Below are 16,218 nucleotides of genomic sequence, written 5' to 3' on the forward strand. Positions count from 1 at the left end.
TGGGGCTGAGGAGCACGTGATATGAGCACAGATGCTGACCCTCGAGCCAAGGGCAAAACGGGAGCCGGTTCTGGGCGATGCGGCCCCGGGCAGGCTCCAGCCAAGATCACGACTGAGGTCACGCCTATCTGGGATGACCCCCACAGTCACACTGAGTCCCACCGTGTCCCGTCCCTCCCGGTTCCTTAGTGTTTCTGCCCTTCGGTTCAACTTCAGCTCCGAGAGACCAGAGCCCCACAGGGGACAGGTAGACAGATGGTGGAGGACTTACATGGCAAAAGGGGGGCTTCCGCTGGCCTCCCTGGCCCCTGGAAGTGTGGAGAGGCTTCAGGGAAGGCCTGAGCTGGTTGGGCCCCTCCCCTGTCTGGCACTTTCTGCCAGGACCCCGTGCCACGTCTCTGCTGAGACTCGTCTGGCCACTGTGCAGACTGGAGCCTGACCAGCCTGGAGAGCTCGCGGCTTGAGCCCAGGAGGACGTCGCAGGCCGCCAGCACGAAGCCGCCCCTGGCCGAGGGGAGGAGCGCCCGCCCGTCACTGCGACATCACTGCGGCTGACCGCCATGGCGCCCGCAGGACGCAGGGCCCGGTCTCTGCACTCTGCGGGTTCACGCCAAGACCCCAGCTTCTCAGAACGACTTCGTTTCTAAAATGCCTAATGTTTCTTAGAGTCTTCTCACTCAAACGGCTTTCCCTCTCTGAAATTCACGAAAAGACTACTTTTCTAAGTTTATCCTGAGCGGGCAGCTTTCCGTCTTTGGCCTCGACAGCTGTCGGGCAGGGGCGCGCTGCCGGTTTCTGGCAGAGGTGAGAGATGTGGCACGTGCACCAGAGCCCCATGACCCCCGTGCCGCTGGCACACAAGGCCAGGTGGTCACGCTCAGCCACCGCCCGGGCCCTCACCTGCTCCGCTGCAGACACCCCAGAGCGGGAGCTTGTAAGGCGTGGTGGACGCGTGGAACACGCTGACGTCGTGGGGCGCCAGGAACTCCACGAACCTGGCGCCGGGGAAGACGTCCCTTTTACAGTGAAAGATGGAGGCAACTTGGTCGGAGACGTACAGGATTTTCCCGGTGACCAGGGACACCGCTGCAGCAAACATACCCTGGAAGGAAGAAGGGGCTCAGTGGGGACAGCAGATGGGGTCCGGACGGGCCGCCCCTCCCCGGGGCCACAGACTGGGGGCTCAGGGGAGGCGTCTGGTCCCCCTCCTCAGCCCTGGCCAGAACTCTCCTCGCCTCTACCCCTCTCCCTCTCCCCTGCCAGCCTATCTCTCTCCCGGGGAGCCCCAGAGGCTCCTGCCCTGGGCTCCCTCCCCGCCGGCTAGCCTGAGCCCTGGCCCGGGGAGCTCTGGGGGGGGGGGGTTCAGCTGCAGTGGGGACACTGAAGGAAGGACGCAGGAAGGACTGGGGAGCCCCACTCTCTAGGCCAGTTCTGCCACGATTCCAGTATGTCTGGTCCCCACCTGCCCTTACGCCTGCTCTCTGACTGAGAAGTAGGGGTGCAGGGAAGGGAGCACTCGCTCCCCTTCCCCCAGACCCCCAAGGGTGCCCCCACCCTAACAGGCTGCTTAAAAACGCATGAGCGTTGGAGTCTCGGGAGCTGAGTTCAAATCCCAGGTGCCCCAAAGTGAGCCTAAGATCACCTGGTCACTGCTCGGTCAAGGTGGGGCTCACTCTTACACGCACAAGGCATGGGGCGGAGTCGCCGTGAGAGGACAGCCTCACAGAAAGCCGCAAGAGTGTGCTACACGACCCGCTTCTGAATCGCTCACTTGACCTTGTTTTTCGTTGAAGGCTCGAACTTATCTCCCGACCCCCCGGAACCCTGCAGTGGCTTAACCGGCTCACCTGGATCAAGGGCTCGGCTTTCGTGGGGGGGGGGGGAGACTCCGCTCGAGGGGGGCGCTTACCGCGTTCTTCACGATGAACTCGGAAGTGGCGCCCTCGATGTCCTCCGCGGTGTAGCAGGGCAGGCTGGCGCCGCAGGCCTGGCTCTCGCCGGACAAGAGCAGCTGGTAGTATTCCTCACTGGCTGCGGGAGAGACCAAGGGGCTGAAAACGGCTCCCGCCTCTGCGCGTCCGGACGCGGCTGTTCTCACGGAAAAGGGGGGCTACGCACACTAGCCTCCTCGGACGCCGAGAGAACGGAAAGAGAAATGTGAAGGCAAAGCAAACAGAAATCTTTCATTTGTCCTGAAAACCCCGAAGACCTGCGATTACAGAACTTCCAACATGGTGAGTACACGGGGCGCCGGGGAGGCTCAGTCGGTGCAGCGGCCGACATCGGCTCAGGTCACGGTCTCACGGCTCGTGGGTTCGAGCCCCGCGTCGGGCTCTGTGCTGACGGCTCGGAGCCTGGAGCCTGCTTCGGATTCTGTGTCTCCCTCTCTCTCTCTCTCTGCCCCTCCCCTGCTTACACTCTCTCTGTTGCTCAAAAGATAAATAACAAAAAATAAAATAAAAGTCAAATGGTAAGTACACATTATTTTAAGTAACCTGGGTGGAGAGTTCCCCCTAAGGCTCACTTTGCCCACAAGGTCTTTAATCGTGACCCAACAAGGGAGTCTCTCTGTAGGATGGCCGTGGCCCTAGTATGTGGTTCCTTGTGGCCCTGGCGCTCCCATCCAGACAGAATCCACTCATCTCAGGACATACAGCTTTCAAGGGCAACTATCATGGTGCTGCACCCCCCAGGCCTCCTGGGGGGGCAGCCCCCAGGGACGGGTGCCGGCAGCCCCGCCCTTCAGAGAAGCCCCTGCCCCTGCAGTCTGTGAGCGCCCTTGGGTGGGCTGGCCGAGCATGGCTTCTGTTTCTACTCTATTAACCCTCACAAAACAGACACAGGTTTAGACAGGAGCCTGCAGAGAGATCTGGGGCTGACGAGGGCACCCAGGAGGCCAGTGGATACCGCACACCGCCGACCCCCCATGCCCAGCACCGGACCTTTCCGCCAGACTGCACGGGCGAGCAAGGGCGCCCTTCTGACAAGAGTTGTTCAAACGTCAGGAAATATGAAGACGATTTGGAATATGGCTTCGTATCCATCACCGTTAGTGAATCCATCACCGTTAGTGACAAACGTGCCGTGAGCGTAAGCCCTGCCTGGAGGGAGTAACTGATGATAACAGAACAAAGCCATTGTTTGAGTCTTTATCTCAACCTCCGGGGTTTTTCTCTTCTTACCCACATTTTCACTGTGCAGGGTCCACTGGGCCCTCCGCGTGCCTGTGACGGGTACACGAAGGTCAAGTGGGTAGAGCGGGGCTGGGGGTCCCTAGTAGAGGGACGTGTACCCCCTCGTCCGCCCTAACGAGATGCTGGCCTTTCTTTGTCTCTGCTTCCTGCTCATAAGGAACCAAAACAGATGAGAGATTCCTCAAAGTGCAGGAGTGGGGGGTTCCCAGCAAAACGGAAAGGTTAGCCTGAGGGTTCACTGCTCGAAGATCAGGGATACTTCCCCCAAGCTTCCTGCTGTTCTCTCTCAAGCACTGCAGGAAATTTAAAAAAACTCTCAAAGCTCATATCCCCATTCCCAGCAACAGACCAAAAGGCGAGGCTGCACGAACCTTTCTGACTGTCCCGCAGCTAAAGCATCCCGAGGTGACCCAAACAGAGGGGTCACAGCCCAAACTCCTTGGGATGGATGTCTGCAGAAGGGCTCACCCAGCAGTCAAGTTCCTGCTTGTCTAGAAAAGCTGGTGCGCGCGTGTGTGTCCTTAGGGCAGTGTGCCCCTTACCCGTCCCGGAGACAGAGGCACCTGCGGTTGCCTGAGTCCCAGGAGATGGGGGCGGGGTACCTGCTCAGTGCGAAGTCCCGCCGCAGTGAGCGAAGGAAGTCCCCGCTCTGTCGGCAGTTACTGAAGGGGCTTGGAGTTTATTGAAACGTCGAGTGTCTGAGCCAGATGATGCAAAGGTTTTGGAAACTGCAGTGTTTGTTCAGATTCCCGCACTGCATCTATGAGGACTTGGGCACCGGTACCCTCAGGTGGAAGCCTTAGTCTAGACCACGGGCAGCCCTAAGGGCTCTTACATAATCTGCCACCTGAGAGTCAGATCCAAACATGCCCCCAAGCGGGAGTGGAGTCTGGGCGGGGCCTGTGAGGGAAGGAGGCTCCCTGCTTGGCTTCCCGGGTGAAAGACACAACCACACGGAGACTCACATGGAGATTTTTACACAAACAAGAAGGTCTAAAGCAGGGACCCTAAAATACTGTCCTGTGAGGGTGAGATCTGGCAAAAGCCTCTCTCGTATCTCTCTCTCTTTTTTTTTAAGTTTATTTATTTTTGAGAGAGAGAGAGAGAGAGAGAGAGAGAGGGAGAGAATGTACTGGGGAGGGACAGAGAGAGGGAGAGAGAAAAATCCCAAGCAGGCTCCACACTGTCAGCACAGAGCCTGACATGGGGCTCGATCTCACGAATTGTGAGCTCATGACCTGAGCTGAAATCAAGAGTAGGACGCTTAACCGACTGAGGAGAGGAGCATCTCTTGTTATTTTTCAAAGGAGCCACCGGCCCTCAGTTCAACTCACATCTGTGCTCCGAGCTGCTCACACAGTAGGGCCACCAGCTCCCGCCTGAGCCTGGCGGAAGCTGTGCTCTTTTGAGCACGACCTGACCCCAGCCCAGAGCACAGAAGCGTTACGCTGTAAATACACGTCTTGTATCAGCTGCTTTTCTGTTTTTCTTGTTTTTCTCTCTAAATGCCAAGTACAATGGAAAACTTCCAGAGAATTAAGGTTTCCCATCATTGCCTTTTCCCAGACTTCCACAATTTCCTTCTGCAGTTTCAGGACTGGGTTTTAGAAAGTCGACACCACCCCCCGGATTTCTACGAGTCTGGATCAAAGACGCGGCCGGACCTACCTTTCACCTGCTTCACGCTCCTCAGCGCATACTTCAAGGTCGCCAGCGTGCTGGCTTTCCCTTTGGCCTTCTTGTCTCCAGGGAGGTGGACCCTCAGCTCCTTGAGGGTTTTTATCAGCTCCTTGTGCGCGTCCACTTTGGCAGACTGCTCGCCGCTGTGGCATTAAAGAAAGCCGTCACACGTTGGCTTCCTGACTCCTCCTTCCTGTGCCTCTAGTCCCATTTCTGCACCAGGCCCCCAGGACATTTCGGTCTGTGTGGTTCTCTGTGGCGCGCTGTGGGATGCATCGCGGTATCCCTGGCCTCAGCAGCAGAGGCCAGAATCACCTCGCCACTTGTGACAACCGGAGCTGTCTCCCGACCCTGCTAGACATCTCCTGCAGGGGGACGAGACGCCCCGGCTGGGGACCACTGCTCTGACCCAAGTGAGTGCGGGACGAGCCGCTTCACCTGGGCTTCCTTCCCCCGTGGCTAGAGCCGGGCTTTGCCCAGCATGGCCTGCTGGTCGACCCGCAGTCTGGCTGAGCGGGCTACCCCTCGGGAGCCCTGCCGGCCTGACCCGTGTCAGACAGAAAGGCATCGGGTGATGGGCATTACAGAGCACAGCAGACTGGTTTCCTGGGGGGCAGGAATGTGAGTGAGGAACACGAGAAGTCCTCAGAGAGGAAAGTTCTCAGAAGGACATCTAAACTTAAGGATACAGAGAGAGGAGGAAGGCAGAACAGGTGGGCACCTCCTGGTAAGAGCAGAAAGAAGGTTAGAAACCAGGTCTCTTTCTAGGGCGAGGTGGCCAGGTGCCCACACACCCGGGCTTAAGAGCCGGCGTCTGCTCCAGCGGTCATGCGAAAATGTCTGTGGATATGAAGGTAAGGATGCCTGCGTCACAAACACCTAGCGTGGGCGCGGAATGTTCCAGGGGGACGTAACCTCCAGTAACAAATCTCCATGTCTCCAAAGACCCGAAAGCAAGGGGGTTCTAACCGGCCTCACCTGCAGCCGCTTGTCGTCGTGCTGTGTTCAGACTTCGCCATCAGGAGGCCAAAGGCATCTGGACTGTAAGCACGAGAGCGAGAGGTGAGGCCAGACTCAGAGGGCTGCACGCTCCACCCACTTCTCCCCCCATCCCGCCAGAGACAACAAACCAGATTATACCAGAGCAAGGCAACTGAGGAAAAACACGAGGGAAAGGGAAAGCGGGAGCATAAAACCTTCAGATACCAGGAAAACTAAGTGTTCCGAGAAGGACTGAGGGAGCAAGTTCATTTTCTGGAGGCCGCCCGGCCGCTCGCGGGGCTCCCGAGTCCTCGGCCCCCAAGACCTCACCGCTCTCGTTAGCGGTTGTCTACTGGCAACCAGATACCCGACACCAACAGTCGCATCGCTATAGTACATTTTAGTTATTCTGGGTTAATGACATTTCTCTTTTTAATGTTGAAAAACCGGGCCATCGTGATTTAAAGATCACAAAAGCGATCCAACAGGATGAGATACAGAGAAAACAGACACCCAGCCCGGCCTCGGTGGGCCGAGGGTCCCACCTACCCCGGGGGGGCGACAGGCGGCCGGACCAGCGCCCCCAGCTCCTTGCTGCCCCGCGAGCCCCGCCCCGAGGGGCAGTTTTCGTTGGTTTCATTTCCGCTGGAGCCGCTGCTCATGTCGACGTCTTCCTGGAGGGGGGCTTCGTGGGGCCGGGGGGGCTCCACGGGCTCCTGGGCCGGGGGACTGGGGGGGTATTCCGCGTATGTGTTCATGTTGGCTCCACAGTGAAGCTGGGAAAAGAGAGAAATGTCATCAGGCCTCGAAGAGCTCAGCCACCGCAGCCGCCGCGTGGGGCGCCTCACTGGGATCTGTCTCCACGGTCCGCTAAGTAAGCCGGGCGCGGTCAGAGTCAACCGTGGGCATTCTTTGCTCTTGTTCCCTGAGCTCCTACCTGCCCTGAATTAGGAAGCGGATGAATCGCGTGGCCGCAGCCCCCAGACGTCTCTAATTGCCGACGGCCTGGTCAGGAGGCGACAAGAGCATCCATGACCGCCGCCCGGCACGTGGGGAGCTTTGGCAAAAACACGGATTCCCACCGGATGGCTGGTGGGGCCTAGGAACCTGCATTTTACAAGTCTCCCCAGGTGACGTTGGGAGAGCAGGAGGGCTCAGAAGTCTTTGCATCACAAGCTGCAGGAGACCCCGAGCCCAGGCTGTGGGCGGGGGAGACCCTCCGGGAGAGAGAAGGCCGCGGGGCAGGCGCTGCCCTGGGAGGAGGGCAGAGTGGGCGGGAGCCCGGACAGCGGCACAGGGGTGAGTGCACGCGGGATGTGGAGGGAGAGGGACCGGCGTGAGGACACTGAAGGATTCGAGGTGGCAGACGTAGCAGACGAGTGAACTCTGTTGCGTTCGGACAGGTCCTCACCACCGTACTATGCGGAAACTTTGGCGCATTAGGGGCGGGAGGGTGGAGGGGGCTGAAGTTAGAGCCAGGCCAGCCGTAAGGTTTCTGCAACAATCCTGGAACACAACCATGAGAATGAGCTGACGGTGAGTATGCGAGGGGGGGAGGGGCCTGACCGGAAGCCTAGGGATGGGCAGAGAGGTGTCCCTGGGAAAGGACGACCCAGGATGGTGTCTCCCTCAGGGTCTCTCGGGAAAGAAAAGCTAGGCAGGTGGGGGAGGGGCGGCCGCTATTCCACCCCCCCCCCTTCCCCGCCCCCAGCCCCGGCCGGAGGGGCAGGAGGAAGGAGGGTTATGAAACCAAAGAACCGAGACGACCTGCAATTTGGGGGAACAGAGCTGGGGGCAAAGACCCCTGGCTCCTCTCTCCTCCTGCCCTCAGCGGTCAGAGAGCCAGAAAGCGAGGGGACCCTGCTGGCACAGGCCTGGAAGGCCAGCCCTTGGGCACTGAGTGGGGAGGGAAGATCCAGAGGGCCCAGCCGAAGTGCCCTGACTGAGCGGAGTCCCCGGGGACAGAATGTGTCCCCACGGCTTCCGTGTGCTCAGAGAAACAGAGCAGACACCCGGTTGATGGCAGAGACTATGGACACAGTGTTTCACGTAACCCTCGTGATCACTCATCATCGGATACCACGTGGGAAACCATTCCTGGTATCAGTCTACGGATGAGAAAACAGGCCAGTGACCCACCCAATGCCACGCATGGCAGGTGACCGGGCTGGATCCCGTGTCCACCTGCTCCTGAAGACGGGCACCCACGGGGAATCCAACCACATTACTCTCCGGAAAACAGCAGGTGTGATTAGACCTCGTCTTGTGCATGGACCAACAGATGGGCAAAAGCCAACGTGCGGCTTCTGAAAAGACGTGCAACAAGGACCAGATGAACAGAAGCCACACGGCGTGGGGGAGGCCAGCAGAGTTAGGACGGCACCTACTCCGTATCATAAATAAAAATCGAGAAACGGTGGGTTCAAGGAAACAAGTAGTGAGGGATCAGCCGAAGCCACAGAATGAGAAGAAAATGCCACCTGAGAGCAGAACGGCAGAGAGACTGAGTCCAGAGGCCCTAACGGACAAGATGGCCTCAGCGACGGGGAGGTGAGCGCGAGGAACTTTGAAAAGCCGCAAGGGAAAGGGCGATGCTATCGGAGCCTCGTGTTTTCACCTGTGGTAATATCTCTTCCCGAAAGAGACACCGCACCTTAAAACGGAGATTAAAACGAAAGATACACCCCAAGAAAGCCAACCTGGGTGAAGACGGATTCCCACCTGCTGGTTGAAGGACTCCCTGAATACCAGGCAAAGTTAGAGACGGGTCGGAGCCAGCGACGTCCCGATGACAAACGATGTTTCCCGGGGCGGGGGGCGGGGGGGGAAGAAATCTACCCGCATCCAAACAGGAGAAACAAAAACAAGTAGTTTACCTACAAAGGATGGAAAGTCATGTGAGTCTTGGCTGGAAGACACAGTCCGCATGCAGCTCACAGAGGAGGCGGCTGTGGTCAAAGGGGGGAGATCTCCGCCCAGCGTACCTGCTCATTATGGCCTCAGCAGCAGGCCAGCGGGGTCCTGGATTAGAGAACCCACAACACCCGAGCAAAGTCAGGAACAAAACAACAAGTCTACTACTCAGCCTCTGTGTTGCCGATTCGCTTGTTTGTTTTTAACATTTCAGGCAAGTTCTGGCTGATCCGGTGACAGAATGAAAGGCGTTAACTTTGGGAGAGAGAGAGACCAGAGACCGAGAACAGGTATTCCCACCAAGAGAAACACCAAAGATCTAGAAAGCTGGAGAGATGCTCGACCTCAGTGGTCACGAGGAAAAGGCAAAGGATGAGGTTACCAGAAATTAACGGGACTGACGACATCCAGCGTCCACAAGGCGGAGGACTTCTGTGCATTGTGGTCACTAACTCAGTCTTTCTGGAGCGGACTCTGGGCATGTTCAGCAACCTTTATAATCTGCACCCCTTCCCACTGCTAGGAGCCCCTCCGCTCCATGGGAGGGTCTACACACCTGCACAAAGACCCATGAGTGTGGTGTTTGGAGAGGCACAAACCACCAAAGGTCATCTCGGGCACCTGGTCCACCATGAGCACCCCGGCCAGTGCCAGCCTCGACTTCAATCTGAGCGTGTGCCTCACCTGTCCACGCAGTAGTGCGTGACCTCCCCGCTCCCCCGGCTCAGAGCACAGCCTCGGTCTGCATGACGGTCCAGAGTTTTGCAACGCCTCCCTGGCTGCCTCCTCAGCCCTGACACTGAGCTCCGACCTCAGGACCTTTGCACGTGCTGCTCCCTGGTGCCCGCAGGCTCCATCCTGCAGACAGCCTGTCCACCCCGCACAACCAGCACTGACTTCCTCGCCTGTTCCACATCCCCGGCCTGGCTTCCTCTCCTCCATGGTGCTGACGCTGCCTGCTGCCGGACTCCCCCTGCCCTCCGCCCTGGTGTGCTGCAGCTTTGAGTCGTTCCCTGCTGTCACCCCAGGGCCCCGCACAAATTGCTAAAGGCATGAGGCCTGGGACAGCTGTGCTAGGGGATACCGTGCACCTCCTGAAAAGAGGAAGACAAGACCCACTGACGTAGGAAGATTCTAAGACGCAGAGGAACACCTCACAGGACAAGAAATAACAACAAAGCGACGGACGGCACTCAGGCGGGGCTGGGCGCTGCCGTCCGTTGATTCACGCGCTCCTACGGCACGTGGCGCTTCGGGCTGGGGTAGGTCAGGGATGGGGACAGGTGTCTTTCCTGTCCCTGTGGAGCTTATGTTCCGACGGGGAGAAGATCATCAGCAAGGGAACGGCATAGGTAGTGGACGAACTGCTAAGTGCTGCAGAGGAGCAGGAGAGCAGGAGGCTACGGGCTGCCGTGTGGGAGAGGCCGGGCGGGCTGCCGGGCAAGGCTTGTGCGTCGGCAACGTCTGACCTTGTCCTTGAGCCCTGCCACCCCGGGTGGTGCCGATTCACGGCCCCTCGGCCTCGCTGTCCTGAGGGACGTGAACTCTGGCCATGGCGGGTGGGGGAGAGGACCGGTGAGCAGGGAGGCACCCCTGCACCCCTCCCTTAGACGGAGTTCCGAAGCTTTCCTTTCTTCTCCTCCTCCTCCGTTTTTTGGATAGCCTTTGTGACAAGGCCCCAGTGGGCTGAGAGACCAGCTGGGCATCTGTGAAGCAGGGCGTCGTCTCGGAGGGGCACCGTCTCAGCGGGATGTGCTCTCAGCGGGGCCTCATCTGAGCCTTCTCTGCTTCCCTTTCCCCTCACCCTTGCTGCCCTGGGACTGCACCTCCCAGTGACATGCTACCATGGGGTCTCGGCCTGGACTCTGCTTGTAAGAGTGAAGAGAGTGAGAGAGTGGGCCAGGAAGGTGCTGGAGGGAGAATATTCCAGGTCGGGGAGTAAGTGCAAAGGTCCTGAGGCAGGGGCGCGTGAGGAAGATGGACCAGTCTGGAGCAGAGCAGGCGAGGCGGAGGGCAGGAGGGCGATACAAGGTCAGAGCTGGATCACAGGGCGCCTCGCTGGGGCAGACAGGGCTCTGGCTTTATTCCGAGTAAGATGGGAAACGGAGTTCTGTGAGACAAGATCTGCCTTACGCTCTGACAGGGCAACGGGTAAAGGCAAGGTGGCAGCAAGGAGACCTTTAAGGGGCCTTGCCACCATTCAGTAGAGGTGCCAAGGGGCTGCCCGGGGCGCTGAGGGCATTCTCCCCCCGCTGCCCTCCTCCTGCCCCAGCACTCTGGATGTCACCCACCTCGTCCCACGGCCCTCCCCAGACGAGCGGCCCGTCCTCCCTGCTGAGTGAGGCTCGAGGCTGAGGGGTCAAGTGAGCCGCCACGGCACGGGCTCTGGTGGGTTCCACCTCTTCCTGCCTGTGGTGTGAGCTCGGGCCGGTTCCTGAGCCTGCCGTGCCTCGTCTCCTCACCCACGACGGGGGTGACAGCGGCACCCGCCTCTCGTTGGTTCAGTGACCCAGCCTGCGCCAGCTGACCGAACGCAGTCGTGTCCAACAAAGGCTAGCTTTCATCGGGACCACCAATCGCTACAGGCAAACAGATGGGGCGACAAAATAATGTGTTTCTTTAAAGGAGATACTTCACTGCCACCAGAGCTGTCCCTGGCTTGTACTTCAAGGACAAGGAGCTTAGCCAGCCACCCCCCACCCCTGGACGGAGGCATCGCACACTCTGCTGGTGTCTCAGCTCCCCGCCTCGCGGCCCTGCCGGCCCCCGGGAGCCTGCCTGGCCTGGAGGAGTAGGATTCACCGGGCAGGGGCCACAAGATCAGCTGAGCTGGAGGGTAGATCTTCGCCAAGAGGGTCTGACGAGGGGGCAGAAACGTGAAGGAACACACCATCCGAACCACCCGAAACTTCATCATGCCAGAAGATGCGTCACTCAGCACCAAGGGCTCTGACGGGCCGACCTCATTTTGCCAACTTGGCAAAACCAACATGCTCATCAGGGCGGACTTTGCCTCCTGCCTTCCACAAACGTTCCCGGAGCACTTGGGGAGCCCCGGGCACACCTGTTTCCACCCCCGGGGAGAGGCGCTCAAGGCTTGGGGCGCCAGGGGCCCCAGAAAGGCAAAGACACCCAGGCCAAAAAGGGGACTGCTGGGGAAGCTGGGGTGCTCCTGTCCCTAGAGGCCCCCTTGCTGCCCCCTTCGCAGACATCCATCCCCTGGCTCTGCCCCTGAGAATGGGCAGACCCAAGGGAAGGACCCTGGTCACGTGACCACACTTCACTAGCGAGGGTTGTCTTGACTGGACAGGGGAACATTTAGAAAGCACAGTCCACAGTGAGATCACAGTCTGGACGGGCCTCACAATACCACGGGGTGGGGGGGGGCAGGAGGGGGGTGGGGGCGTGGAAGGAGAGGGGCCGGGAGCCAGCCCGTCCGAGCCGGCTGATGAGTTCATGAGGGTTCATTACACCATCCTACTTTACAGGCATTCAGAGTTTCCATGATAAATAGCAAAAAAAAAAAAAAAAAAGAAAGAAAAAAAAAAGCCCCGGGAACGAATGCACAGCCTGGTCCTCGGTCTACCCACCACGGCCACTGGCAGGCCTCGGGGACAGTGGCGGCTTCTCAAGACTCAATACCCTTGAACCACTTCGTCTCTTGGTGGAAATCAGAAGTCAGCGTATATGTGGTTCCATCGCTTCAGGTGCTCGCGTTTTTTGAAACAGACGTTTAAGATACATCCAGAAAAGTCCTAAATTGTAAGGTTTTGATGTACGTCCACGAACTGAGTTCACCCGCATACCTCGCGCCCAGCTCTGGAGGTGGAACACTGCCAGCCCCCCCAGAAGGCCCCTGGGCTCCCCCCCCCCCCAACCATCACCCACCCCCAGGGTCATCGCCAGCCCGACTTCTCCCGGCCGGGTTACTTCTGCCGCTTTTCACACTTTATACGACGGGGATCTCACACTCTGGACTCTGTCTGAAAGCCTGTGGTATTTTACAACCCCGAATATTATAACACGTTTGCTACTTCCTGATAGGAGCCGATTCCCCCCAGGGCCAGCCTGCCGTAATCCAGAGAAAATGTTTGTCCTGCTAGATAAACACCCGCGCTCTCCATGGCGACGGCCGGGTGACTGGGGAAAACGCCGACCAAATATGGCAGGAAGAAGGCAGGAGACAGGCGCCTCTCGGCCTCACCGAGACTCCTTTTGATTCTCTCGGCTCTGCCTTCCAAAGCCTCAAACGCCGATGGGCGTGAGACTTAAAACCGAGAATGCGGCAACTTCAGCTTCCTGGCTCCAGCGTGCAGGGAGGGGGCTACCCTGGGTGCCTGTGACCCGGCGGGACCACCCGGAGCCCGCAGGGCCTCCCGCCACCTGCTTGGGATTTGCTGTAGACGAGGAAAGACGGTAACACGCCTGTTGCAGACCTGCACACCGCGGGCTTACAGAGCTGAAGCCGGGCCTAGCGACAGCTCAGGGGCAGGGCCCATCCGAGGCCCGTCAAGCCCCTCGGCTCTCTGCTGGGTCAGCAGGTGGGCCAGCTTCCCATGGGGGCCGGCGCCCAGAGCGGATGCGCAGCGGAGGGGTTGTGTGTTTCTCCTGAGCTTTGCCCAATAAGGTCGTTTTGAGGGTCACTTGTTCTTTGGACTAAATGCCGAGAGGTCCTGCCAGCCACTCGGTGACCTGACGGAGCCTGTGGTTTGCTGAGGCCCCGTGAAGTTACATCACCGTCTAAAAACAGAGGCGTGTCCACCGGGATTTCTCTGAAAGTCCAGCGTGTGCGTGAGAAACACAAAAGAGGGAACCTTTCCTACTTTCTTCGAAGCATGGCGGACATACCTCACCGGGGAATGTTATGTGACCGGAAGGAAGGAGAGAGCGCATCAGACACCTGTCTCCTGCCCAAGCGCCTGGAGAAATCAGCCGTAGAGGAACCAGAATCCAAAAGCCTAGGAGTGGAGACAGACCTGGCAGGCCGGCTCATCCGAGCCCCTCCGTGCAGACGAGGACACTGGGGCCCAGAGGGGTGGCTGAGTCACCCCCTCTCTGCCCAGCACCTCAGCCCCCACAGAAAGCTGGGCTGCGTTAGTTCTGTCCTAGTGAGTCACACCAAGATGACAGTGACAGATAACTGTGAACACCCACAGCGCCAGCCCTGCACTGGCATATCACGTAGCTCCCACTGAGAAAAAGAGGAGTCCCTTTCCTCGTTTTACTCATACACCTTATAAAAAGTGATGAACTTTGTATGTAAAAACTCAGTTTCCAGTTAGAGCCTTCAGACAGAGCCCAGTTTCTTCTCCGCCAAATCCAGCCTGGGGCAAGACACCCTCAGTGGGGCTGGGGGCAGGGTATCGCCCCTCTGCAGCCAGGGAGAAGACAGTTGCCCCCCCCCCCACCCCGGCATCAGACAGGGGAGGTAAGAAGTATTCATGGAAGAATTTCTGCCATGGTTCTGCGCTTAACATTTGGGGGACCTGGGACTCCTCTCCCCAGATTCTGGCCCACTCAGCATTCAGTACCCAATTTCAGGCCTTTGTAGAATGTGTGAAGCTCATCCCGTCCCAGATCAAGACCCTCAGGATGACGGGAAGACCTTGGAGATCTTCCTTGGTGTGTGCCCAGCAGGGATGAGGGCCTCAGTTTCCTAATCTGTGAAGCCAAGGTGTTATCCTGGATGATTTCCAGGGTACCTTCTGTCTCTGTTGTATGAATCAGCTTTCCAAACTGCTTTCTTCTGTGTACATTACAGAAACCCTGGCAACCCAATTCTCATCCCTTACCTGGCCCTTCTGGAGCACTTAAGCAGGCCAGTACCTGCCCCCGGTCCATGTCCGGGCCTTGGCAGCCGAGGTACACCCCAAAAAGATGGTGTGAGGGCTGCATCACAAAGTGGGACCCCCTTCTACTCAATCTGGGGAGAGGGAGTAAATACAAGGAGGTCCAGGGGAGGCAAAGGGGGTGGGGCGGCCTCCCTGCCCACAGGGCTCTAGGTCTGGCCTGGCACAGGAGCTCTCTTCTCGTTCTGCTTAACCAGCCCAGGGGACCCGCGGGCTGTCCAGGTAAAGCTCCTAGACCAGCGTCCATCAGTGGCCCTTCCCCAGCCTGAGACTTGGCTCTTTGGCCTCAGAGCAGGAAATCAGCCCCCTAAGGGGCTCTACACGTTCCCAGAACCGTGGCACTGAACCTGTGGCCTTAGCCTTCCCAGGACCCTCTCCCCATGGGGCACAGGGAGGCGAGGCAGGGCTCATTAAAGAAGATCATCTAGAGAAGAACAGTCCCGTGTGGTAGTCACTCGGTAGCTCCAGGACCTTGGACAAGTTGCCTAAGCTCTCTGGACCTCAGTCTCTCCATCTGCAAAATGGGGATAACAGTACTCACCCCAACCCACCCCTTTGAGACGAGAAGGAGTCAAATGGCCCGGAAAACTCTCGGATCACGCCTCCGTGCGCTGCAGGAGCCGCCGCCGCCCGCCCGGAGCTCGTCCACCGGACCCCAGACCGCTTGCCCGAGGCCCAGCCCGGCGGTTACGTAACCAGCCAGCCGGGCTGCCGGACCGCGGTCGGCGCCCCAGCCTGGCACCCACCGGCCTATCCGCTCGCCCCGCCCGCCGTGTCACGCCGCGCCCTCACCGAGCCGCGTCCCCGCTGGTCCGCGCGTCCGTCCGCGCGTCGGTCCGGTCCGCCGACCCGGCTCCCGCCGCCGCCGCCTAGAGCAGCGCGTAGCCCGCAGCGCCGCCGCCGCTGTCACATAGTGGAAAACGTGACTGCGCGCGCCGCGCCCGCCCCCGCCTCCCGCTATTGGCCGAAGCTCAGCCTCATCTGCATACCGAAGGGGCCGGGCCTGCGAGCGCCGCGTGTCCATTGGCTACAGCGCCCGTCGCTCTCTTTACATAAGACGCACATGGAACTCCATGTTCACCGCGTCGGTTCCTCAATGAAGACGCGGCGCGCTCGTCTCCCCCTCCTCGTCCTCCCGAGTGTTCCCTCCCACTTCCGGCCTCGGAGTCTTCCATTCAAGACATCTGGCGTCGTCTGGCTAGGGGAGCCCGGAGTGGCGCGTACCACCGCGGGCCGGGGGGAGCTGGGTACCGGACGGGACCTGGCCCAGTGCACCTGGGACCGGCCGGCGGGGCGGCCGAAATGCCGCTGGAGCCCGGGCCCTGGAAGGCTGCCACCTGCGGCTAAGGGCCAGAGGCGCGCCCCAGCGAGAAACTCCCTGCGGACATCTTTCATTCCCATTCATTCATTTACTCACTCCCATTCATCCTTCCCTAGGCGCTGAAACTGCGTGGGGGACCAAGCCAGGGCTGCCCAGCAGGAGCGCCGGGTGCACGCCCACCCCGGCCGCCGAGGTCCACACCTGCCAGGACGGTCAGCTTCTTATTTTTGAGATCATGTGTTGCAAATTTTGGTTCAGCAAATAGGGACAATGTTACTAG

General features: G+C 59.2%; 1 protein-coding gene across 1 annotated transcript in view; it reads right to left on the reverse strand.

Annotated features, from left to right (window-relative positions):
• PER2 (period circadian regulator 2) overlaps positions 1-15,450 on the reverse strand; it is a 39,454-nt gene extending 24,004 nt beyond the window's left edge. The window contains exons 1-6 of the mRNA XM_030326381.1: positions 15,410-15,450; positions 6,405-6,631; positions 5,853-5,915; positions 4,863-5,017; positions 1,910-2,031; positions 901-1,102 (exon numbers count right to left, since the gene is read on the reverse strand). Of these exons, the coding sequence (XP_030182241.1) occupies positions 901-1,102; positions 1,910-2,031; positions 4,863-5,017; positions 5,853-5,915; positions 6,405-6,613 (751 nt within the window). The 5' untranslated portion in view covers positions 6,614-6,631; positions 15,410-15,450. The remainder of the gene's footprint in view (positions 1-900; positions 1,103-1,909; positions 2,032-4,862; positions 5,018-5,852; positions 5,916-6,404; positions 6,632-15,409) is intronic.
• Positions 15,451-16,218: the final 768 nt, after the last annotated feature.

The sequence above is a fragment of the Lynx canadensis genome, chromosome C1 (assembly GCF_007474595.2).
Source record: "Lynx canadensis isolate LIC74 chromosome C1, mLynCan4.pri.v2, whole genome shotgun sequence".
Classification (NCBI taxonomy): Eukaryota; Metazoa; Chordata; class Mammalia; order Carnivora; family Felidae; genus Lynx; species Lynx canadensis.